This window comes from Pseudopipra pipra, chromosome 19 (genome assembly GCF_036250125.1).
Source record: "Pseudopipra pipra isolate bDixPip1 chromosome 19, bDixPip1.hap1, whole genome shotgun sequence".
NCBI lineage: Eukaryota > Metazoa > Chordata > Aves > Passeriformes > Pipridae > Pseudopipra > Pseudopipra pipra.
In genome coordinates, this window is record NC_087567.1 from 741,456 (window position 1) to 765,956 (window position 24,501).

General features: G+C 46.1%; 1 protein-coding gene and 1 long non-coding RNA gene across 2 annotated transcripts in view; one reads left to right on the top strand and one right to left on the bottom strand.

Moving 5' to 3' along the window:
• Positions 1-16,500, bottom strand: part of LOC135424398 (myosin-3-like) — a 42,658-nt gene extending 26,158 nt beyond the window's left edge. Inside the window, exons 1-27 of the mRNA XM_064675597.1 lie at positions 16,297-16,500; positions 14,101-14,244; positions 13,857-14,013; positions 13,092-13,119; positions 12,907-13,012; positions 12,291-12,383; positions 11,916-11,979; positions 11,741-11,839; positions 11,139-11,242; positions 10,924-11,062; positions 10,265-10,383; positions 9,922-10,071; positions 9,298-9,468; positions 8,198-8,507; positions 7,977-8,050; positions 6,881-6,968; positions 6,673-6,790; positions 4,650-4,773; positions 4,423-4,559; positions 4,091-4,346; positions 3,670-3,912; positions 3,129-3,305; positions 2,903-3,048; positions 2,727-2,817; positions 1,928-2,317; positions 1,693-1,819; positions 224-342 (exon numbers count right to left, since the gene is read on the bottom strand). Coding sequence (XP_064531667.1) covers positions 224-342; positions 1,693-1,819; positions 1,928-2,317; positions 2,727-2,817; positions 2,903-3,048; positions 3,129-3,305; positions 3,670-3,912; positions 4,091-4,346; positions 4,423-4,559; positions 4,650-4,773; positions 6,673-6,790; positions 6,881-6,968; positions 7,977-8,050; positions 8,198-8,507; positions 9,298-9,468; positions 9,922-10,071; positions 10,265-10,383; positions 10,924-11,062; positions 11,139-11,242; positions 11,741-11,839; positions 11,916-11,979; positions 12,291-12,383; positions 12,907-13,012; positions 13,092-13,119; positions 13,857-14,013; positions 14,101-14,244; positions 16,297-16,500 — 3,978 coding nt within the window. The remainder of the gene's footprint in view (positions 1-223; positions 343-1,692; positions 1,820-1,927; positions 2,318-2,726; positions 2,818-2,902; positions 3,049-3,128; positions 3,306-3,669; positions 3,913-4,090; positions 4,347-4,422; positions 4,560-4,649; positions 4,774-6,672; positions 6,791-6,880; positions 6,969-7,976; positions 8,051-8,197; positions 8,508-9,297; positions 9,469-9,921; positions 10,072-10,264; positions 10,384-10,923; positions 11,063-11,138; positions 11,243-11,740; positions 11,840-11,915; positions 11,980-12,290; positions 12,384-12,906; positions 13,013-13,091; positions 13,120-13,856; positions 14,014-14,100; positions 14,245-16,296) is intronic.
• LOC135424404 (uncharacterized) lies at positions 9,395-22,691 on the top strand. The gene is made up of 4 exons (XR_010435198.1): positions 9,395-9,479; positions 10,540-10,797; positions 14,393-20,398; positions 20,610-22,691. It is a non-coding gene; the product is annotated as an uncharacterized LOC135424404 (long non-coding RNA).
• The last annotated feature ends 1,810 nt before the right edge of the window (positions 22,692-24,501 follow it).

Consider the following 24,501-nt stretch of genomic DNA (forward strand, 5'->3'; position numbering starts at 1 on the left):
TCACATGGACTATGGTTTTAAAATTTAAAAACTTAAATCACTTCTAGCATGTCAGTCATCTGCAAAGAACTTAACACAGTGCTCACTGTACACATCCTTCTCAAGAGTAATTTTATTGTGTTAGTCTGTGGGCAATACTTACAAACTTCCAAAAGTGTTTTTTAAGTGAACTGAGACCCTGACACATTTTGAAGCCTTGCATGTGTTCAGTAGCTCACATTACCTCAATCTCTTCCTCTAACTGCCTCTTGAGTTCCTCCATTTGCTGTGTAAGTGCCTGTTTGCTTCTCAACAGCTGCAGCGTTACAGTCTCTTTCTCTTTGAGTCGATGGCGTAGTTCACCTGTGACAACAGAGGACAAGTTCTCAGTCTTGTCCAGATTAAGCATCCTGTAATTTTTTTTTCCTAAAGACAAATTTGCTTTAGAAAATTCACTTAATTTTTTCTTTTAAAGCCTAGTTTTCATTTTGAAGCAGTAGGATTTTATGCTGTCACACTGGCTGAACTGACAAAAAGTGCTTTAGCAGCTTCCTATAATTGGTGATACAAAAACTGTGATACAAAAGGTAAGCCCTAAAGTTTCACTTCATAATATTTACAATAACTGGAAAACATATATTCCATACCACCCTCTGTCCTGTGGGCTGAAGGACACCTGTCTCATTTCTTGGAGAGGTGCCTATGGGTCATCTCTAGAATTCTTGGAACTTCTTGTAGCCCTCCAATATTGTTTTTTTCAGATTTTTCCTGAGCCATTTTACATTTTTTCTCAAGTTTTCAGTTTTGTTCTAAGATTCCCCTTGAGCACTATGCTCAATGACCTTACAACAAACTGGTCATAGAATCATAGAATCATCTTGCAAGCATGACCACTTCCAAAAGATCACCCAGAAGAAAATAAGAACAAATTTGGTTATGGTCTATGTGTTCCCACATGATATCTAGAAGTGTTGTACATTCCTTTTCCCTGAGAAGGAAAGGAAATCACATCTGATATTTATTGGAACAACTTTTCTCAATTAAGTTTCTACAGTTACTGGCCTCGAGCTGTTACTATTAGTGCTAGGCAACTCTGAACACAGTACATCCACGTGTTCCTCCACGGCTCACTCACACACACTCACCCATCTCTCCCTAGTAGGGACAGAACCTGAAGGCCACTCCCAGTTCTTGGCTCAGCGGAGGATCTTACTGAGGGACCAGTCAGGAAGACTCTTGGGTTCCTGTTTTCATCAGATGGGATTTGGGATGTCTGACCCTGTAGTCAACCAGACCAAGGAGTGTTCACACTCATCACTCACACAGTTCCAAGGAGCATGTTTGGTGCAGCAACAAGCTCCATGATGGGAGCACAAAACAGATGCTGCACACACAGTGAACATGTGCACTCTGGGCAGTTCTAACAGGCTGCTCAAATAATTTTGAACTGTCCCAAATTCACAGTTCCCCTGCATGAAATAAGTGAGCTATGTCACATCATTCTGGGAATCATTTACCTAAGCAAATAATGCTTGCAACTGGCACATGAACTTTAAAGTGTCCTTCATGAACTCATTTCCTTTGATTTATTACTAATGTTACCTGGGCCTGTACCAATGAACTATTAGGTCTCACTCATGGCACACACTAGAGAACCTCTTTGCTACTGAAAGAAAAACATATCCTCTCAGCACATCTTTGTGCCTTCCTTACCAGACTCTGTCTGGAGCTGGGCTTTTTGTATCATCATCTCATTCAAATTCCTCTGGTTCTCTTCAGATTTGGCTTTCATCTCACTCATCTGGTCTTCCAGGGTCCGATACTTTTTTTCCAGATTAGCCTGAAAGAGAGTAAGAAAGTGAAACCTGTGTAGGTGTGTTTGTATGGCATTAAATTCCCACCAGACAGAAATATTGGCAATTCAAGTATTTAACTTGTAAAGAAACACCTTGGACTTAGTAATGGTCTTTGTACTCCTGGCCAAGTCATCAATCTCCATCTTGAGCTCGCTCTTCTCCTTCTCCAGCTTCTGCTTGACGCGCTGCAGGTTGTCGATCTGCTCCCCCAGCTCAGCTGTGCTGTCCGCGTGCTTCTTGCGCAGGGCGGCAGCCGTGGCTTCGTGCTGCAGCGTGGCCTCTTCGAGGTCCCGGCGCATCTTCTGGAATTCTGCCTCCCGCTTCTTGTTAAGTTCTGTTTGAGCAGTGGTGGCTCCTCCAGCCTCTTCAAGGCTTCCTCTGATTTGCTCAAGTTCCTGAGCCAGCTCACCATGATGCTTCTCTGCTTTTGCCCGTGTCGCTTTCTCACTCATAGTCTCCTCCTCCAGCTCTGCAACATGGGCCTGAATAATGAGGGAATAGCACATCAGGAATTAAATAGGGAACAGGTAATTCAGTGCTTAGGTTAATGTGTATTTGTCACAGGAGGACACCAAGCCCCTTATTTCGGAGATTATAAGCAAAACAAACTCCTTTCAAATTCCACTGTTTTGGCAATGTAGGCAAAGAGTTACTAACAGGAAAGGACCTATGGATTCACTCATGGTAACTTTAGATCTCAGCTCTCTCCTGTTGTATGGGGCTTGTGTGGACAGGTTTTGGTAGTGGGGGGATGCACGAGTGGCTTCTGTGAGAAGCTGCTTCCCCCATGTCTGATGGAGCCAATGCCAAACCATGGACAAGCATTGTTCATGGTACTGCAGTTTAAACAAGCAAACAGTAATGACGAAATAGTTACATGAAGTATCTTGCCTGCAATTCTCTGATCTTCTTCTGCAATTGAGTACCTGAATTCTGCTGTTCCACAATTTTATTTTGCTTCTGGTTAAAATCAAAGTCTTTCCTGTGAAGGAAATGTTCTTTTAATAAAAAGAAAATATGTCCAGTTAAAACCAAATAGTAAATTTGTCACATTTTTTTCCTCGTACTTCCTTATTTTTTCATCTAAATGTTGTTTATAATTCTCCAGATCCACTATGGTTTCCTGTGCAAGTTTCAAGTCTCCCTCAAGCTTTCTCTTTGCTCGTTCAAGATCCACACACACTTTTCTTTCCAGTTCTAAAGATCCTTCAACCTGTAACAGAAACATATATAAACACAACTGATGGAACAACTGAAGAATCTGCCCCTTCTCCTTGTGTTGAACATGCTCACATGGTTCACTTGCTGCTCCAGCTTGATTCTGGCTTTGGTGAGGTTATTAACTTTGTCCTCCTCAATTTGCAGGTCATCCAGAGCCTGTTGCTGGGCTTCTTGCAGATCCTTCTTCTCCTTGACTAACTTTGCAACAGTCTCATCCAAACCTGTCACTACTTCAGTCAGATTTTTTACCTATTGTAAGGCAAAACACTTGAAAGTCACTAATAATTTTGGCCTTTATATAATCAATGAACAAAGGCAATGAACTCATTAAAAGACTGCCAAAGAGACTTATTTACTTGCATTATATGGTCAAACTATACAATCTCTCTGCTTATATATCAACCCTTCAGAAGTCACAAAGCAATGTTGAACTTTGATTTTATGATTATGGGTTGGTTTTCCTGCACAACAGTTGTGACCAAATTCAACACCAGGCCCATGGATTTTCTTATACTTGAACTCCTGTTAGTGTTCAAGCTGACTGAACCTTTACAGCCTATACACAGACAGAGCAACTGTTATTAAACATGCAAATAGCAGAAATAAAAAGCACCTTGTTTTCTGTGGTATGCTTTTCCTTTTCAGCCTCAAACAATGTTAACTCGAGGTCATCAAAATCTTTCTTCAGCTCAGAGCATTCATCCTCCAGTTTCCTCTTTTTGGCTGCCAGATCAGCATTTATCTCCTCTTCATCCTCCAGCTTTTCCATTATCTCCCTTATTCTTGCTTCCAGCTGGAATTTTGCTTTGATCAGCTGGTCACATCTTTCTTCAGCATCAGCCAAATTTTCATTTTCCTTTTACAGAAAACAGAAATGTGTTTCATTGTCACACATTGGCACTGACACTTGCAGAAATCACCTGCTCATTAAGCGACTGGAACATGAAATAACAGAATTTGCTTTCAGCCCTTTCCTGAACACTCAGACAAAACTGATGTAATCTGAAGAGCCAAATCTGGTTTAAATTACGTACCATCTGTACTTTCAGCTGCAGATCCTTTTTGTCTTTCACCAGAATCACCATTTTCTCTTCTAGTTCTTTCCTCTTGGTTTCTGATTTAGCCAATTCTTCTTTTGTTCTCTCAAACTCTTCTTTCATTGTGGCCATTTCTTTTTCAGTTTCCACACTTTTCAAGAGAGGTTTTAACTTGAAGTACAGCTTCATCCAGGGCCACTGCTTGACTTTCATGAATGCACGGATGTTGTACTGGATGAAGAGGATGGACTCTCTGAAACCAAAGTGCTCCATCAGTACTGTGAATAAAGCCCATCTTTGAGCAATCAGACCTCGCAGAGGACACACACCTTTGGTCGAACATTCTTTTCAGCTCAAGTCTCCTGAGGTATCCCCTGCACAAAGCCTGGGTCCATGTGATCAGCTGTCCTAAGCAATCATCTCGCATCTCTTCCAGGACACCCAGCAAACCTGCCTTGAAGAACACCTGCAGCCAAGGAACAGAGATCACTCATTGCTGGGCTCACATTTCAATGCAATGAATGTTCTCATTGCATGGCAAAATTAAACATTTTACCTTAGTGTGTCCAAATTTGTACTGAGTGTGATCTATCTCAATGGAAGACAGCAACTTTTCACATGCCTTCTTGCTGTCAATAAACTTTCCCTCTGGAATGACACCAGCGTTCAGAAGGCGGTATCTGACAAAATAAAGGAAAAAAACTTACCCATCAGTATCATTTTAGTGCACAGGATGCCACAAGAACAGCTGTCACTTTGAAGATACAGAGGAAGGCTGAGTCTGACTCACACCTCCAGCCTCAAATAGCAAAGCTGTAAGAAAAACACCAAATAGCAGCAGGTCAGTTCAGTAGGATCCATGGATGTGTTACAGCCTTCACTGAGACTGAGGGCTTGGATGGTCTGTTCTCTGGACCTGAGAGACACTGCTCATGTGTGTCATAGTCATTATCACTGTTGTACGGGGACAGCTCACTGGGTTAGCTGTAAATTCAAAGAATAAATGGATTTTAGGAATAGGGGACCTACTGCAGTTAATCTGACTTCCTGTATAACTGACACATAGTCCTCCCAGACCCTTGTTCATTCAGCCCTCTTGTGATTAAGCTAGTATATATTTAAAAAAAAAAAAAAAAAAAAAAAAAAGAAGAAATTTCTATCTTATCTGAAGCCTTCAAACCTCGGGAGTGTCCCAGGTAAACTATTCACCCTCACTGTAGGAAAGGTAATATTTCACTTCTACCTTGACAACATCCTTTTTCAGGTCACGCCTTTGGACTCTTTAAGTTCGTCTTTTAGCAAACAGCTTCCTGCTTTACATCCTCTTTACATCTGTAGGTTCTCAACACCACAAACAAATCATCTGTTAACATTCAATTTCATGAGTTAAATAGAATCACAGAATGGTTTGGGTTGGAAGGGACCTTAAAAATCATCCAGTTCCACCCCCTGCCATGGGCAGGGACACCTTCCACTAGCCCAGGTTGCTCCAACCTGGCCTTGAACCCAATCACAGATTCTCTGTGGCAACCTGTGCCAGGGCCTCACCAGCATAGTTTGATTTCAATCTCTCCCTGCACTTGAGTTCACATTTTTCCTGTAGCTCTTTTCTGAACCATATACAGGTTCTCCTGTTCTTCCCGAAGCATGGAACCCAGAATTAGACATAATAGCCAGCAGTGGACTACACTGAAAGATTATTCCACTCCTATTGTTTTCACAAATCTGCCCACCCACATCACCCCCCCGGACATTGTTAGTGCTCCAAATACCAGTTCAGCCCTTCTCAGTGTCTTGCTCTCCAGCACACCCTGCCCAGACCTGTAAGGGGGTGTGTGTGTGATTTCTTTGTTCTTAGAGATCTGACCCTACATTTGCCTTTGTTCAAACACAATGAGCAGACGACCCCAGCTGGGTTGCCCTGAATTTAGCAACCATTTATAAATGTCTTATTTGCACAGCAGTTCCCAAGTTAAGATTGTTTGGTCATGGGGTTTTTACTTATAAATTAATGTGCTAATGCTGTAGAAATGTCAGCATGTAGAAATGTTAGCTCAGTACAAAATGAGAGGGCCATGTGGAACTAGCTTAGATGTCCTGCTCAAGTCCCTTTTGTTACTGCAGCCCTATTTGCCAGTCAAACTTGGCATTTCATCAGAAAGTGGTATTTGGTTTAACACAATTTTCTCTCAGTGAAATCACTCTAGTAAGAATTAATTAAACCACATTCTTCAAACCTCTACTAGGTAGTGGTTAAATACAGGATGTGCATAGACCACCCTCTGCATTTTTGCTGAAACAAGCTTGTGTCAAATTTGAGAATTAAAGCAAAGAATACCCAAACATTCAGATGAACATGAATGAACTTGAAAATAGGTTTTGGTGTACAGTATTCAGGAAAGTATTTGGGTGGGCACTGCCCATACAGACCACAACCTACTAGATATGTCTTCATGCTTTCCATAGTTGTTAAATATTAAAGTAGCCTTTTCCTAGCAACTATATCATTGATTGGTTTAGCAAAACTCTTCTCTCAAATGAATTGGGCTCAATACAAACACAGGAATGCGATTACAGACCTCTGTTTAAAATCCCCATATGGAATCCTGTTAGGAAATCCTTTCCTGCAGATCCGAATACCTTCCAGGACACCGTTACACCGCAGCTGGTGCAGAACGAGCTTGTGATCCATGAGGCCTGTGACAGAGCAACGTGGGGATGTATTAATGGGTTCAGCACTGGTCAACTCCTCTTTCTGCCCCTTTCTAATCTGTGTTTATGCATTACCTGGGGTCTTTGTTTCATTGGGGATGATGCAACGCACAAAGTGAGGATGAGTTGTTCGCAAGTTGGACATCAGCTTGTTTAGATTTTCCTGTAAAACAGAGATCATTTGCAATCTCTGTATTATTTCAGTTCTCAGTGGGATTTGACTCTGACAAAAATCAAAATTCAGAAGTTTTTCCTTACTCCTCTAGTGAATATTCTACAATTCTGTGTAGGCATCAGCAAAGTAAATGGCTACTAACAGTGGATACAATTGGAGAATTCTCCTCCTGTCTTAAAATGAAAATGTGTCCTTTGGTAGTTCAAGGCTCATCATAAGAGCTCTTAAAAAGGACCAGAATGGAAGAAAATGAACTATATTCTGGGATACCATATATATATATATACACATATATATACATATATATATACATATATATGTATATGTATATATATATATATATATATATATGGTCTTTCTTGATCAAAAGAAGTTTTGATCAAATAAATAAATGGATTAATTTCTTGCTTTTATTACTTAGATATATTAGTTACATATATTTAAAATATAATTGAGCTACAAAATCAATGTTTGTCTATGACATCATAAGTCATCTGTTCTGCAGGGTAGTGCAATTCTTTAATCATCTCATGCAAGAATGACACATTCTGAGTATGGCCCATGCCCCAGCCAGGGGATGATGCACTCCTCATCCTGCCAGGAAGGGACCAGCCTGTTCCTGGCCTCAGGTGTAGATGCATCACAGCAGCATTAGGGCTGCAACACATAACTTGTATTGCTCACACTTTCTGCAAGGCACTGGCTGCCACACAGTGTTCTCAGAGGGACACATGCTGGAAGAAGCCAGTGACAGCCAAAGAAGGGAAGGATGCTGGTAGCACCAAAGGGCGAAGCAAAGACAGCTACCCGTGCTGACAAAGCACATCACCTCCCTTCTCCACCACCATCCCACTGGACCTCAGCAGCAAAGCAGAACTCAACCTTTGCCATATCCCAAATATAACTTGCCACAGAGTGGCCACAGAGAAAGTGGGGCTGGTGATCCTGTGCAGCCAGGGGTGACAGCACTGCCCTCCCAGCAGAGAACACACCTACCCGAAAGAGCACAGACACAGTCTGGAAGGAAGAGCCCTTTTTCTTGGTTTCTTTCTTCTTTCCACCACCTTCAGCTGGAAAATGAGATGATAGTCCAGCTGCAGAACCCTTTCACAGGGTTATAATTGTGCATCTAACACACGGTACATGAGCACTGGCTCAACAGTGACTCATGTCACATGACAGGTACAGTAGGAACAAGCATAATCCTCTGATCTTACCTTCATCTATGGAAGAAAAGGCAGCATAAAGATGGCATAAAACCTTCACAGATGATTTCTGGTACAGCCCAATGACAGTTTCATTCAGGGGGTCCTTGTTCTTCTCCAGCCACCCAGTGATGTTGTAGTCCACTGTGCCAGCGTAGTGCACCAGGGAGAAGTGGGCCTCAGCCTTGCCTTTGCCAGGCTTGGGCTTCTGGAATTTGCTGGATTTGCCCAGGTGCTGGTCATAGAGCTTGTTCTTGAAAGAGGTGTCAGTTGCCTTGGGGAACATGCACTCCTCTTCCAGGATGGAGAAGATGCCCATGGGCTGAATAGAAAAAGGGTGTTTTCAAATAAGATAAATTCAAGTTACAATAATACAGAGTAAAAAAAATGCTCAAATTAAAGTACTGGAGGTATTTTATAGAGAATTAGCCTGGAAGGAGCAAGTAAGCAAGATTTGTTGTGAACAGCTAGCAAGATATTCAAAAGCACTCAAAAGATTTTCATGAATAGTTTTGAACTACACAGACAGTGTCTGGAAAACAAAAGAAGCCAAGCAAAAACTGTGTAGTAACTTCTTAGAATACAGTAGTGACTTCTTCTTACCCAGAAGGAACAAAAAGCAAGCAGACATCAGGCTTTGAATTTAACTGAGAGGGAAACCTGAGCAGGAACCAATATGCAGAGGACAACTGGGGTAAATGTGACAGTGAAAAATGACAATTTATAATGAGAAAGAGAAGAAGGAAGGAAGGAAGGGAAAGAAAAAAATTTAAAAAAAAAAGAAAGAAAGAAAAAGAAAGAAAGAAAGAAAGAAAAGAAAGAAAGAAAGAAAAGAAAGAAAGAAAGAAAAGAAAGAAAGAAAGAAAGAAAAGAAAGAAAGAAAAAGAAAGAAAGAAAGAAAAGAAAGAGCAGTGTATTTTTAGAAGACAGAATACATTTGCAGTCAGTAGATAATTAATCACAAAGGTGATGTTTAAAGGAACAGAGGAGGTGAGGAGAAAAGCTGAAAAGCTTCACAGGGAGACTGCATTGAAGGCACTCAATGCAAACACTCTCAAGAATCCCTTCCAGATCCAATTTGTCTGAGTGCCAAAGATGCTTAAGAAACTCACCTTTTCTATAAGCTCAATGCAGGCAGCCAGGTCCATCCCAAAGTCAATGAACTCCCACTCAATTCCCTCCTTCTTGTACTCCTCCTGCTCCAGCACGAACATGTGGTGGTTGAAGAACTGTTGCAGTTTCTCATTGGTGAAGTTGATGCACAGCTGCTCCAGGCTGTTGAACTAATGTTTGAGTAAGTGTGTTAGTAATGTTAAACTGCCTCCAATCAATTTATTTCACAGAGATGTCATAGCAAAGTCAGCCAGGCTGTCTCAGAAGGGTTTTGATAACAGTGTAAAGAATATACCATGGGTGGTCCAGGCTTACAGAGAAGTTGTGCTGTGCAGCACATGGTTGCTGTAGCCTGCACTGGCTGTGTTTTTGGATGGCCCTAATGTCACTAAATGCAGATTCTGTGGGGAGGGGGACAGCAGATTCATTGCTATGCTTCTGCCATGTCTCTTCTCTTACAAAGTAGGTGATGGATCTACAAAGGCAGAAGCAGCTTTAGAGAGATTTGCCCTGTTCTTGAGTGTTGCACTGAGGTGAGGAGGAGGAAAGGTCATAGAAGTCAAACAAAATGAAAAAGAATTTAAAGACAGCCAGAAGTCTGAGAGTGCTGTATAAAATCAAACCTCAAAGATCTCAAATCCAGCGATGTCTAAGACCCCAATAAAGTGCTGCCTTGGCAGCTTTGTGTCCAGCTGTTGGTTGATGCGCATCACCATCCACAGGAAGAGTTTCTCATAGACTGACTTGGCAATGGCACTCACTGCCTGGTGCACCTGCAAGGAGATGGTTCACACACCTCTGTCAGGGCACTGCCAGGGCCCCACCAGAATAAACCCTCAGCGTGCCCAGGTACACAGCCCACACAGTGCACTAACAGCCCCTAATGGTCCTGACCAGCTCAGCTGTGACCTGCACCCATTCCTTCCTTTAGGCAGAGGATGGTCCCTGCCGCTCCTTGACACTCACCTGATCCACTGTTTGGCCCTTCAAGACATATTCATTTCCCACTTTCACCCGGGGATAGCACAAAGCTTTCAGCAAGTCTGCTGAGTTCAGGCCCATCAGATATGCTGCTTTGTCAGCCTCTGGAAAACAAAATCATAAGCTGAAATACCTTCTTCTTAGCTTAGACCTACAGAGTGCATTGGAACCAGCCAGAGCTCACTCTGAAACCTGCAACGTGGGTGGCTTTAGCCTATCCACAAAGCTTGACTAACATTCTCATTTACTCTTCTGAACAGCCTTGTAGAGCTGGTCCTCGTGATGGAAGGGCTACGGCAGCCCTAGCTGATGTGGTGGAACCTGTGAGGGCATTGGTAATGGGACAAGAGTGGTTTTCCCTTCGAGCCACTTCTCCACAATGTCACCCAAGCAGCCCAAGTCTGGATGTGTGACCAGAAACTCGTGAACACTACAGTAATAATATGTCCTAGGCACAAGGTCCTTCAGCAGAGTCATCAGGAATAAAGTGGATGCAGAAAGTGACTCTACTGGAGCTGGTAACCTTTTTTTTTGTGGTCATTATGGAACAACTGCATCTCTCCTGGAAAACTCCTGCTGTTTCTAGTGAAAAATGGTATGGAAACCAGTTGGAAATAGTTCTCTCACAGCCATGAAAGTATTACCTTCTGTGCCATCTGGCTCTGCTTGCTCTTCACGTGGTTTCTGCTTGAACTTTATGTTTCCGTAGTGCAGGATTGCCCCTGTCAGCTTGTAAATCCCCATTCTCTCATCAGGGCTGAAGCCCAAAATGCCAATGGCTGCCTGCAGATGAGATAGATCAGCTGGTTATAGCAGTGGTGAGAGTAAGAGTGAGACTGTCCTCATTAACTGTACCCACATCTGTGGCAACAAGCTCCTCCTGGTCATCAATGCTCGCCACAGAGATCTGCCCTTGGCTGATGAAGGGGTAGTCATATGGGTTGGCAGTGATGAGAAGCATCTCTGAAAGGCAAACACAGGAGTGAGAGCCAGAACTTAGCAGGGTAGTTGGAACAATGGCTCAGCAAGATTTCACAAGCTCTCCTTCCTTTTGCATCCCAAAGTCTTGGGTTTCTATTAAGAGACAAGGAAGACAGAGGAAAGCCATTCACCCCTGCACCTCACCTGCACACAGTTTATATTAGAACTTACCCAGGGAGAATAAATGGGAGGTGGAGTAACTCTGAGTGTGTCCCCTGTCACACAGAGACACCAATGCTGTGCACAGCAGGTATCCCTGGCCTGGCCAACACCGTGATGTCAGGGATGTAAATAAGCATGACCAAAGTGTCCCTGCTCTGCACAGCCTGAGGCACTGCCAAAGGAGGACCTGGGGGCAGGTGACACATGGCACTAGGGCAGCAGTTGCCACTGGACCCTCCATCACTGAGCTAGCATGTTGAGGGGAAATGTTTCCCACAGTGACTTTACTTAATGTCACCAGGTGATGGCTGTCCTTACCAAGCAGTTCAGGCTTCTTATTGGAGAGGATCTGGTAGAAGATATGGTAGCTTCTCTCAGCTTTCAGCTGGAAAGTGACTCTTGACTTTTCCAGCAGGTCTGTAATATGTATGCATAGAAATTTTTCAGGCTCTTCGCCTTCTAGCAGAGCAGTCAGCCCCCCTCAGTCACTCACAGGTCTCAATGTCACCGGACGCCAGTTTTCCAGAGGTTCCAAAATGGATACGAATGAATTTACCCTGGCAAGCAGACAAAAGATAGTGGTCAGTGCAGCAATCTCTGTTTTTCTCTCTTGAGTTTCAGTGACAGCACCTCCAAATCAGTCTGAATTAGCTTAGATATCCAAATCTAGATAATGGGGAACAGTTTGCTGCAGCCCACATAGCTGTGAGCATGAAACAGCTGCAAACACATCAGCATCTCACAACCAACCACAAAAACTGGTCAACAAGAACATTTTTCCCAGCCAAAGGGCTCCCAGTTGCAACTAACAAGCAGGTAAAGAGCATTAGAAATGCAGGAGGGCAGAGACAGACACAGGATGACTCACAAAGCGTGAGGAGTTGTCATTTCTCATTGTCTTGGCATTCCCAAAGGCCTCCAGCAGTGGGTTGGCGCTGAGGATTTGATCCTTGAGTGTACCCTGCAGGAATAATTGAATAATTATTGAAAAACACCATGAGCTTTGTGGTAGGAAGAAGTGAATCTATGGCATGATTATATGTGCAGCCATGTGCCTTTCATTTCAGCTGTGCAGTGCTACTGCAGCACCTTTTCGACTCCAGCACCAAGAACCAGCACTGGGGGTAAACAGTGAATGAGTCATTTGCCTCTTATTCAGAATTTCTCTCATTGTCAGAGTTCTCAGGTCTCAGCCACAGGGACAGACTGATCCATGTGAGGAAAACTCTGATTCTTCCTGGACACCAATCCCACAGACCTGGTTTCAGTCCAGGTAAAGCTACACCTCTGCAGTGTCAGTGGCAGCTCCAGTGGCTTGTATTTGTTGTGGTCGTACCTGCACATCAGCCCCTGGTCCTGCTGCCTTTTGAGAGAGTGACTGAGGCTAATAAAAGATATCTTGAGGGAAATGTTTGTCACCAGTGCTGTCCACAGCCACAAGTGGACATCCTGAACTGCCCCTTGCCAACCCCTCCTCCTCACACCTTCATCCCAGACTCCTTCATGGCTGGGTCCCCGCTGGCTGCAATGGTTGCATAGTATTGGATGACACGTTTTGTGTTCACAGTCTTCCCGGCACCAGATTCCCCGCTGTTGAAAGAAAGCACAGTCAAGAAAAATCCAGCCCCTTTTTGCTGGACACAAAGCCCAAAGTGACAGATGTACTTACGTGATCAGGATAGACTGGTTTTCACGATCTGTCAAAGGGAAAAATACCTGCAGTCAGAGAAGCTGTAGGGAAAAGTGCTGGTTCTCAGGCAACTGTGACCTGGTGTCCATCAGAGGGAATGAAACAAAATCTCTGCAGGCAAAACTGAAAAGCTGCATGGTCTTCTCTCCTCCTCTTTTCCCCTCCCTATACTCCACTTTTTGTCTTCTCCCCTCCACCATTGCTGCAGTCTTTCTTGCTTCTGTCTTTATCATTTCTAATTTTATTGATATTTAATACAAGACAGGACCTTATTCAAACTAAACCCATGTATTTTGGTGAAAATATTTCTACCAGCTCTGTTCTGAATCTACTTGCTGTTGCTTGAAGCCAGGTTCAGGTGTGCTGACTAGGGACTTCCCAGGTAGTGTATCCTATCCAACTGCAACTGCCCTTTGCAGAGGTCCCTGTTATGGTCCTTAGCTTAGTACTTAGACCAGGAATGCAGATAAATGTGCAGCACAACAGCAGATGCTTCAAAAATAAAAAAACATTTCAGGAGACAGGGAAAGCTGTCTGGAGCAGGTTTCGCATCATTCAGAGCTAAAATAGTTGCACAGTAATTAGGAGACTAAGCAGACAATCTACACCACGACCCAGACCAAGGAGCTGGGGTAGCACCCTGCAAAGGTGACTGAGCCCATGGCAGGAGTGGAATGGCACTTGGCAGAACTGCATTTCTGACACAGTTTTTTCTATGAACCTGGTCAAAATAGAGAAACTCACCAGTCAGCATGAACTGATAGGCATTGTCAGAGATGGAGAAGATGTGTGGAGGGGCCTCCTGGCGCTTCTTGCCTCGGTAGGCCAACACCACCTCCGGGTTGTACACGGGCAGCCACTTGTAGGGGTTGACAGTGATGCAGAAGAGACCCGAGTAGGTCTGCGAGGAAAGAAAATGGAACAGAAGAGTCACTGAAGTCCAGCTCCTGTGGCTGTACTTTCACCTTTGCCAGAAGAGGGAACTTACATAGATCATCCAGGAGCTGTAGCGGTCCTTGAGGTTGTAGAGGACGGCGGGTTCATGCAGGTGGGTCAGCATGGCCACATCCTCAACTCTGTCAAACTTTGGTGGGTTCATGGCATACACATCATCAGGTTTGACAGCAACTGTCTATAATTCAGAAAGAGTGAACCTTGATTCAGCAACTCTCAATAGTCCTTTCTTAAGTACACACTAAGACACAAACTCAGAGAAGTAATAACATCTGTAAGGCTGCTCTAATTCATATTTTTTCTTTCTGTTTAACTGTGCAAAACAGGATATGGCTATTTCAGGGCAAACACTGCTGCCAGCCAGGAGCTCTACAATACTGTCACACTGACACGATGTACATTTACTGTCCTGGAACTGATACAAGCACAAAGACAGGATTTCTGATGGAGCAGATCTTTCCACACATTATTGCTGCTTATGAACTTCAGGTCTTCAGCACAAGATTAATCAATAGCAAATCCTGCTTTGGGACTGATTTGTTCCACTCCTGCCTGTGGCCATTCCTAATTGAAGAATGGCTCTATCTCTTCCAAAGAGCACCGTCTGCTGGGCTCACACTGTGGGTGACTGCCCCCTCACACAGCCAGGGCCTGTGGAGATGGGGGGGGAGGCAGAAGATGTACAGGAAAGCAGATGTTCACAGCTGGTAGCAGCTCATCTCAGCCACTATGAACCATGAAAGAGCTTGAAAATCCTGCTGTAATTTATTCAGATGACTTATCCCACTGCTTTTATCCATTGCTGAAATTGTTGCTCCCATGGACTGGTCCAAGCTGACTAGTCCAAGGCAAGGAGGAAATAGTGTGGAATCATATTTGATTCAGAAAGACTGAACACTATTTCTTACCTCAAGTCCTGACTAGTGGAATGGTCTTGGACTCCTCTGAGAAAGCAAGAATTATAGGCCCAGTTTTCAAAAGCAGCTTTGTGATATGTATCCCTAAATACCTTTTTAAAGCACTCAAACACCTGAGCAATTAGGACTCGCAGGAAGTCTCCATGTAGAACAAGAGATCGTGCATTAACTGCTCCTCACAGCACATACCTGGGAGTCACTACTAACATAATGGCAGCTCAGTGCTCAGGAGAGGGCAGGAAGCTCTAAAATATTAGGAATAGTTAGAAAAGAAAGGGAGAAGAGAAGGGAGTGTTATGTAGGAAGTGTCCATCAGTTCATCCACACCTTCATTACTGATCACACCTCTTAGAAGGGATAGAATTGTACTAGAAATGCTCCAGAGAAGAGAAACAAAGATGGTCACACATATGAAATGGCTTTTCTATGAGGAGAGTACAACCTGAGAGTTTGGGGGTGAAAAGGAGACACTTTCAAAGTTTGCAAAGTCCGGAACAGCAGAGAGAACCATAGCCATAGCAAGGAAGAATTATTCTCTTCTACTCCTTGCGAAAGAAAAAATAATGCTGCATATAGCAGAGAAAAGGAAGGACTTTACACTTAATCCAATTTTAAAAGTGTGAAAATCTTTCCCACAGGCCACTACAGGGGCAAAAATAGTCAGGCCCTAGGAAAGCAGGACCTTGTGCATCTCAGCCTGGTGCAGCCTCAGTCACTTCCCTGAGACTGCTGTGGATCACTGCTTACTCTTTACTTGCTTTCTAAAACTCTTGTAGCATTTACTGCCAAGATGTTGGTTGAGGTGGTTCTTTGAGCCTCTGCAATTATTGTTACAAAAGTTGTCAGGACATGAGCTGCTATGACATTTCAGCATTTTTGGAAGAGTAACACCTTGGAGGCTCCTCTGGGAAACTGCAGCCAGTGACACCGACAATATCACGTTCAAAGGGGACTTTCAGATTATCTGTCTGCTCTGCTACCAGTAAAGGAAAGAATTTATCAGTGGATATGACAATGTTAACTGAAAAAGTGTTAAAAGCAGTGGTTGAGGAATGCCAAGACTGGCAAGGCAATGACCTAACCTGGTTTAGAGCATTGCCTGCTCTTTAAAGCCCAAACTAAGAATAATTATCCAATGAATAACTGTATCCCAGCATTCAGAGCTATGCTTTCCTTTGAAGGCTGTGCTGGTCCCAGTTGGAGGGCAGAGCAGGGCAGATTTCCTGCCTGAGCTACTCTGGTGCTTCCCCCGTTCCTTGCCCTCCCCAGCAATGCCCTGGGTCCCTCAGCAGGACCAGGAGAAATGCACTTACTCTGCCATCCTCTGTCTCCACAGTTATCTTCCCATCCTGTGCAGCCTTGATCTTCCCTTTGGTGTACTCCACCTCAGGGTCAGCCACAAAGCAGTAGGTCTTGGCATCAAATGGCTGGTTCTGGGCTTCTATTCTCTCCTTCTCTGACTTGCGCAGGTACGGTGCAGCCTCACCAAAAACTTCCATGGCAGCGTCTCTGCTCATGGCTGGAGCTGAAAGACACACCCTGTGCTGGTACCCTGGGCAGTCCTTAGAGCAGAGTGAAGCTGAACATCCACAGCCCTTCCCAGCTGTCTGCTCTGAGCTCACCCCTCCCAGCCCTCACCTGCTGCAGGTCTTCAGGGAGATGTTTGTCTTTCAAAGCTGGAATGTACAAACCTAGTGAAAAGGAGCTGCCACCCTTTATGGCCCCAGGGAAAGGAGATCCATGCCCAAAGGAGCAGGATGGCTCCCAGTGGAAGTGTGGCAAAGGGGAGGGATCTCTAAAGGATTAACATAGTCCTTAGAAAAAGTGAAGCCCTTAAGACTGTCTTTTTCCTGGTTTTTCATTTATGACTTCCCCCACTCCCTATCAACATGGAGCCTGTCCTAGTCCTCTGGTGGGCAGCCACAGCGGGCAGGAATGGACACGAGCAGCTCATGCAGGAGGAAGAACAGGGACCTGTCCACGGTGAGTGCAAGGGAAAAATCAGCTCATGCCAGCCTGGGCAAGATGTTAGTTTTCATGCCTTAAATTCTCACCTTAACAATCAGTCAACAGAAAGCAGGAAGGAACAGGCTGACATCTCAGATCTCTGCAAGAGAAAGAGTGGAAGGTCAGACTTCACCAAAGCTACAGCCTCTCCAAAGGCCTGACACCCCTCACTTACTGCAAGCCACTGCACCTGCTGAGGGCCAGCACGGTTCACCAGAGATCCGCCCTTCCCTGCCCAAGAAATGGCCCAGCAGGGAATCCACAGCAGAATTCCCACTGCAGCGCTACAACCTTGCGAAGCTCCAAGCACAGGGAACAGGACCTGTGGCAGGAGCCCTCTGCCACTCTGCAGGTCAGTCACAGCATGGCCATGAGCTTGGCCAGGACATCAGGAGCCACCAAGGGTTTTCTCCCCAACTGCTTTTATAGGCTCAGCTTGGTCCTCTTGGTTCAGCCCCTTCCCTATATTTGGAAGGAAGGGATTGACACTCCTGCCTGCTCACAATTCGTGTTCATTTTCTGCCATATACAGTGTGTAAGAAAAGGAGCTGCTCTTTTTCCAACTTTGGTAACTCTGGGACCTATCTGTGGTTTGCAGATTTTTTCTTGTGAGAATTTCCTCTCCCAGTCACATGCTCTCCTGACAGCTATGACCATGGCCAGCACTTCCTTTCACTCTCACCCACATGTCAAAGAAATAATAGTGCAGAAGGGACCTGCTTCCCTGCTCCTGCTCACAGGATGCCTGGGCAGAGCTGCACAGTGGTGAGGGAACCCAAAGCAGCCCTGTGTGGGGTGGAGACCAAGGCCATGGAAAGGAAAAAAGGTGTTAGGATCAGTTATGGCAACTCTTGTGGCTTCCCATCACTGCATGGGTCAGGGGGGATGGGATGAGAGGCCATGACTGAAATATGTGATAAACCATGGCAAAACAGAGACTAATCAGAAAGAACAACACCCAAATCTAGCCAGGGATGGACACTTCATGAATGCCAAACCTTGAATATGGTACAGAAACGTAGCTCCAAATACAATTTTGGCTGCTCAGGATGTTCACTGCCCTTGCTGCCAAAAAGAGCTGCAGAAGCCTCATCACATCGTTCTAAGGTTCTTAGACATGGATGATTGCAATTCCCATGTGAGACGGATATTGGTAAGGGTAAACAGTAGCCACAAAACCACTGGGCACTACCCCCTTTGCCAGCCCACTAGGACAGTAACAGCTCTGCTCAGTCCTGAGCACTAGTGACCCAGAGCAGCACTTTCACCTGAACTTCTGGGGCTGCAAGCTTGGCTGTGCCTGGGGAAGGCAGAGCTGTGTCTAGGAGAAACAGGCTGAGCAAGGACACACTGCACCTCTGCATCTCTGACGTGGGCAGCTCAGGCAGTAAGGCCTGGCCACAGACTCAGTCATTCCTCTCCCTTCCTCAGACCAAGGCTGTGCCACAGGCTTCTCAGACCACGCTGCCAAAACACCCTTGAATCCACTTCAGCCAACATGTGTGCCCTGAAAAGCATAGGAAAACAGTGGGAATTAGCATGGAAAAAAAAATACAACTGCAGCAAAATTCCCCAACTCTGCAGGAGAGGCAGGGGGACAGGCAGGACTTGGAGCTGAGCTCTCCCGTCTCAGGGCAGCACAGCCAGGCTGCTGCTGGGGTACTGCCTTCCTGGCCTGTGATCCCAGGTGCACATTTCCAATGAGATCAAGCCTTCACTGACTTTTGCAAAACCAGCAAAGTTGACTCAAAAACTCTTGAAAAGCGGGTATGAGTTCCCTGGGGCCAGAGTGGGCCTTGAAGGGAGGTCTCCCAGTCCCAAACATAGTTTGGTTGGTACAGAGCAGCCAGGCAATGACTGGCAGGAGCAGTGGGAGCCTTCATGCACAGATAGAGTGAGCTCCTGGTGCAGGAGAGGAAGGATCTCTGTTCTGGTCATCTTCTGTTACTGCTCAGTAAGCCCTATTTTCCCTCTGTTCTGCATGGATGCTCATCCAAGGCTGCAGCACCAGCTTTCCCTCAGCAGAGTGAAGCCTACAGGACTTGTGTGAAGCCAGAAGCCCACTCCTAATAGCTCCTGCCACCTCCCAAAGCACCACTCCGAGCTGGAGCACCCTGGGACACCTGCAGCTGCTGCTGCAGTACAGGGGACGTCACCTTGTCTTTAGGCCACAGTGGCTGACCCTGCTTTTGTTTGCACAACAAGAACTAACCTTGTGGGCTTGCAGCAGAGTCAGTCACCAGCGTTTTGAAAAACATGTTCCATGTTGCCCGTAATTTCATTTAAGGTCACTAAAAATGGACACGACAGCCACATATCTCATGAACTATGAATTCCTAGAATCCCCCTAAGCCTGGAGGATGAGAGAAAAGCTTTTTTTAGCCCTCATCCCTTGTGATCAGCCCTTTGAACTCAGCACAGTGAATGTACTGAGAGCAAAAACTCAGACACACCAGACCAATAAGCAGTTTGGGACTTTTTCCTGATACTGAATTGCCAGTGTGATTAAGACAGGGCATTTCCTGCTCCCAGGCATGCCCAAAGCAAGGGGGCTGGACCTCACCCACAGAATCATTAAGGTTGGAAAAGACCTCCAAGACCAGCTCCGGCTAAGCAGATCCCCCCTTTTTTAGAAGAGTTTGTGATTTGTCCCTCTGGGGTGCTTAACAATCCCCTGCACAGCACAAGTGGCTTCATGTCAAGCCCTTGGGGATTGGATGTCCTCCTGAAATCCTGTACTCAGAAGCTGGAACCCAAGTGTCACAGCCTGCTTTGAGTCTGATCCAGCCTCTTCCCTGTAGAAGAGACAAATCACTCCTTTAAGATCTCCCCTGCAGAGTGGGAAGACCAACTACCTTACCAGAGGGAAATACAGAGAGTTTCTAAAGTAGTTGCTCTCTGTAAAACTCCAGACACACAGAATAACAACAGTAATCTTTCTTCAGCTTGCTGAAATTTTGCAACTTTCTTGATTGGCTTGAAACACTGGCAGTGTCCCACTCATTCAATTCCTACTGTCATTTATAAAGGAGACTTAAGTTTTGTATCTATCATGGGACTTTCTGATTTTCAATCGCACAAAGCTGTCATCCCAAATCATACAGCTTGTCAATCATTCAGGGACTCTGAAGCACAGGCAAGTCCAGACATAGAAAGGTTTGTACACTTATTTCTTGAGACAGGAAAATCTAATGCATGTTCTTAACACCAAAGAAAAAAACTCCAAAATTGAGATGTGCAGATTCACCTGTGCTCCCCAAGTCTCCTGACATCCCTGCTTTGCAGTGTGACAGGCACAGTTTTGTATCTCAGCCCTTGCTCCAGGCTACCTTCTGTTAAGATTTTACAGCAACTATTATCTTGACAGATGTTTTCATATCATGATGGGGAACAGTATGAAATCAGAGTGTGACTGTTGTAATGCAAAGTATGGGCAGTGCAAGCTTGGACAGTGGCAGTGAGATCCTCTGGACGTAGGTTTGTTTAGAGTGACCTTCTCTTAGATGGATGGCCTTACAGGGCTGACGAGCTCCATCTGCCCGGGGGAGTTTTTCCCTGGCCGGAATCGAACCCAGGTTGCAGCAGTGAGAGTGCTGCAACCTAACCACTAGGCCACCAGGGCTCCCCTGTAATGCAAAGTGGGGCCTTTCCAACAGCAGGCATGGAATAGCAATGCTGTGGTAGCTGGTTGTGTAGTTCATGGATCAGAATTAGAGATCTGAAAGTAATTAATGTGTATTTTTTTCAGCTACTAACCCATGCTAGGCTGGGGAGAACATGAAATGATACTGCAGCTTGTGGATATACTGGATGGCCCCGAGTTAGAGATCTGAGGCAGACGGGGATGTTGTCGGTGCAGGGCTCAGCACACGCCTGTGACAAGCTGGCAGCAGGGGCTCCCCGTGGAGCCCCTTACTCCCCTTACTCAGTGCCAGTTGTTTTCCTGCACTCTGCTCCCACCTGGGCACCTGAACCAGCCAGGGAAAACTGGGAGAGTGGCTCTCATTGCCTGTGGGTGCTCTTTGCTTCCACAGCTGGGTGTGGGGAGTTGGCACACCAGTGTGTGCCCAGGTGGCCAAGAAGGCCAGTGACATCCAGGCTTGTACCAGCCATGGTATGGCAGCAGGACCAGGGCAGTGCCTGTTCCTGTGCTGGCACTGCTGAGGCATCTCGAATCTTGTGTCCAGTTCTGGGCCCCTCACGACAAGAAAGATACTGAGGGGCTGGAATGTGTCCAGAGAAAGGAATGGAGCTGGGGAAGAGTCTAGAGCACAAATAACACCTGAGGGAGCTGGGGGCCTCAGCCTGGAGACAAGGAGGCTCAGGGGGGCTTCCAGGGGCACAGGACGGGGGAGTTGGAGGGGGTTGGGCTCTGCTCCCTGGAAACAAGGGACAGGATGAGAGGACATGGACTTAAGTTGCACCAGGGGAGGTTCAGGTTGGGCATCAGGAGGAATTTCTTCCTGGAAAGGGTGGTCAGGCATTGGAAGGGGCTGCCCAGGGAGGTGGTGGAGTCTCCACTCCTGGAGGTGTCCAAGGAAGGCCTGGCCGTGGCACTCAGTGCTCTGGGGATGGGCCACACTTCCACACTTTGGAGTGACTGGGCTGGCTCCAGTCACTCCCATAGGACCAGCAGCCAGGAAACAGGAGATCCGAAATCAAACCTTTTCTTAGCCTTGGGATTTTCAACTGATGTCTCTCACCTCCCCAGAAGTGGAGACAGACGTTAAGAGTCAGTGTCAGAAGCAGGGGCAGCAGAAGGAAACCTGGCTGCAGCCTGGAGGCTCCAGGGCTCAGCTGGTGGACACTGTGCTCCCAGTATGATGTCTGGTACTTGGTCCTGTTCATGAAGATACTTCTTATTGCACTCCCAGAGCTGTAAAACATCTCAAGTGTTTCACCTAGAACCCAGGACCATACAAGATTAGTCTCCTACCCACAAAGCCATGAGCTACAACAGGCCACACACAAGTGACATCTCTGCACCTGTGCAGGATCCTGCTCGCCCTCAGGAAAACCCAAAACAAGACGAGCACAGGGCTTGCTACTGTGAGCCCAGGTCACTGTGGTTCACCACAGCTCGATTCAGGTGCCTGTGGCCCAGAGTGAGGGCTCATCTGCACACCCATGCTGAGAGCAAGGGCCCCCTTTAACAGATCCTTTCAAATGAGAACAAAAAACCAAAAAAACTACTAAAAAAACAAACTAAGGCAAGAAACGCTGATGCAAAGGGAGAGATCAGTGGGTGAGGAGGAGTGTTGCACCTTCTCATGAGTCTGGATCTAGTGTAGGGACTCTCAGGAGGCTCTGTTGCTGCTGGAAGCTGGAATAGCACAGAGGTGATGGCTGTGGTGGGACCAGCTTTGTGCCAGCATCGTCCCTCCACCCCTGTGGGCACAGCCCAGTGTGGGCAGCTCAGTGTACACAGCACAGCAGAGATGTGTAGACCTTTTCAAAATCAACCTGGTCTTACTGAAAAATTACTGCAGGTAAAGGTCTAATTAAAGAGCTTGTAGTTAAATCTCCTGGGGTTTTCTCAGAAATATAAATTATCTAGAGAGAAACACTCTAAGAAAGCCTGAGGTGAGTGTCACAGCCCTTCTGCACTACAGCTCTGCTTTACAGCTGCTCTTTCAAAAGTCTCTGGTACTAAAGCCAACTGGAATGAAGTATACAGATAACATGCATCAAACTAAAGTTAAATCATCACTGCAGCTAAGTGTCTTCTGACACAAGGAATGGTGTTCCTTACTGCATTCTTCCTAATGTTCACCAGCTTCTGGTTTCAATTACTTTCAGCTTTCTAGGATATCAAATGCCTGGGCTGTTCTTGTTCCTGCCAGATGTTTCCAGTGGAAGTTTTCATGAAAAATTTAGCAAAATACATCCATGATTTCTGGGCCTGGGGCTTGGAGCACATGTACTACAGGGAGCTGAAGTGGGCGCATGTACTGTGAGAGCAGGCTTAGATCTTTTCAATGTGGACCCAAAACCATAAAAAAGTGCCAGTACCAGACTGGGCAATGCTGATCTCCCTACAAAGACCTTCTCTCTGATTTGGTCCCTAAGATCATTGAACCCAGAGCACCAACCTGAGGAACAAATAGGGAACAAATGGGGAACAAATCCCCTGCTGATCACCCAGTTCTTCCCCACAGACCCCACAGTGTCCCCACATGCCCTGGGGTTGCCCTCCCTCTGGGAGGTTGGACACCTCCCAAGCTGATGAGTGGCTCTGTGCCTCACTTCACAGACCTGGATTCAGGGGCAGGGAGTAGGGGTTTCACACCCCTGAGTCAAGTGGACACCACAGAACAGCTTCCCATGCATGGGGTGGGAGAGAGAATGGTGCCAGGTCCCCTCTGCCCTGCAGCCAGCAGGATCTGGCCAGGCAAGGGGCCCATCATCCGGCTGAGCCTGAACCCCAGAGTTCTAGTTGGCAGTGGGGCATCTGCTGCTTCTGTCCCAGCAACTGGTGGGAAGCCCCAGAAAGGGTTGCAGGGACCACAGCTTGCTGGAGGACCTACACCAGTGCCTACCCAGGGGGTTGGTTACTGCAACATGCTCCCAGTTATTATGGAAAATGAAAGAACAAATCCCAGCAAATTACCCCTCAAGCTCCACAGTTTCAGCGTGAGGGCTCCACTCTGACCATGACAAAGTGTCTAAGCACATACAGGCCATTTCAGAGGACATGGGAGCCAAGGAATTACACAGACTGGACAACATCCATTCTCAACATTTTCTTATAAAAGCAAAACATACTTATTTCTTTGCCTCACAAGAGCTTGATAGGGAAAAGCAGCCTTTTTGTTTTACTTGCTGAGTGCCTGGATGTCCTTCCTTAGCTCAAAGCCCTGGAGTCCTGCTCATCTGAACTCAGTGCTACTGGTGCCCAGGGCCACTGCCTCTCTCCCCACCCACACAGCCAGAGGCAGTGCCAGCAGATTGCCCCCATGAACAGGCATACTACATTTGGGGTTGGGATAAGGGGGCTGCTGCTCACAACAGGTACTGGCCCTTAGCACCATCCCACCCCAGCCAGGACTGCTACAAGCTTGGGGTTCGGGTGGGCAAGAAGTGATGTCCTAGGAAAAGTTAGGTGAGCCCCAGGCCAACACCACCCTGCTTCAGCTTCTCACGGGCAGAAGACAGCAAATCACCTTTCTTTGTGGCCAAAGCCCTCCTAGGGCAGTGCAGAAAGGCCCAGGGCACTCGTATAGGTGAACATCTACTCACAAACAGCCCAGGGAACAGCAGCTGCAGGTACATGTGTTGCTCTGTGCTGCCAACATCATTGCAGACACAGAGCTGTCCTGAGGTGAAGGTCACGAGGGTGCTGTCACCATGAGCCACATTGCCTTGCAAGGCTCTCTCATCCCAGTGCTGCCAGAGAGCTTTTAATGCTGCCCTGCATTCAGAAAAGGGCACTCATGGCTCAATATACCCCCACAAATTAAAGGTGGATTTGCTGGTTGGTGTCTATCTATTTTTGCACAAAGAACTTTGGG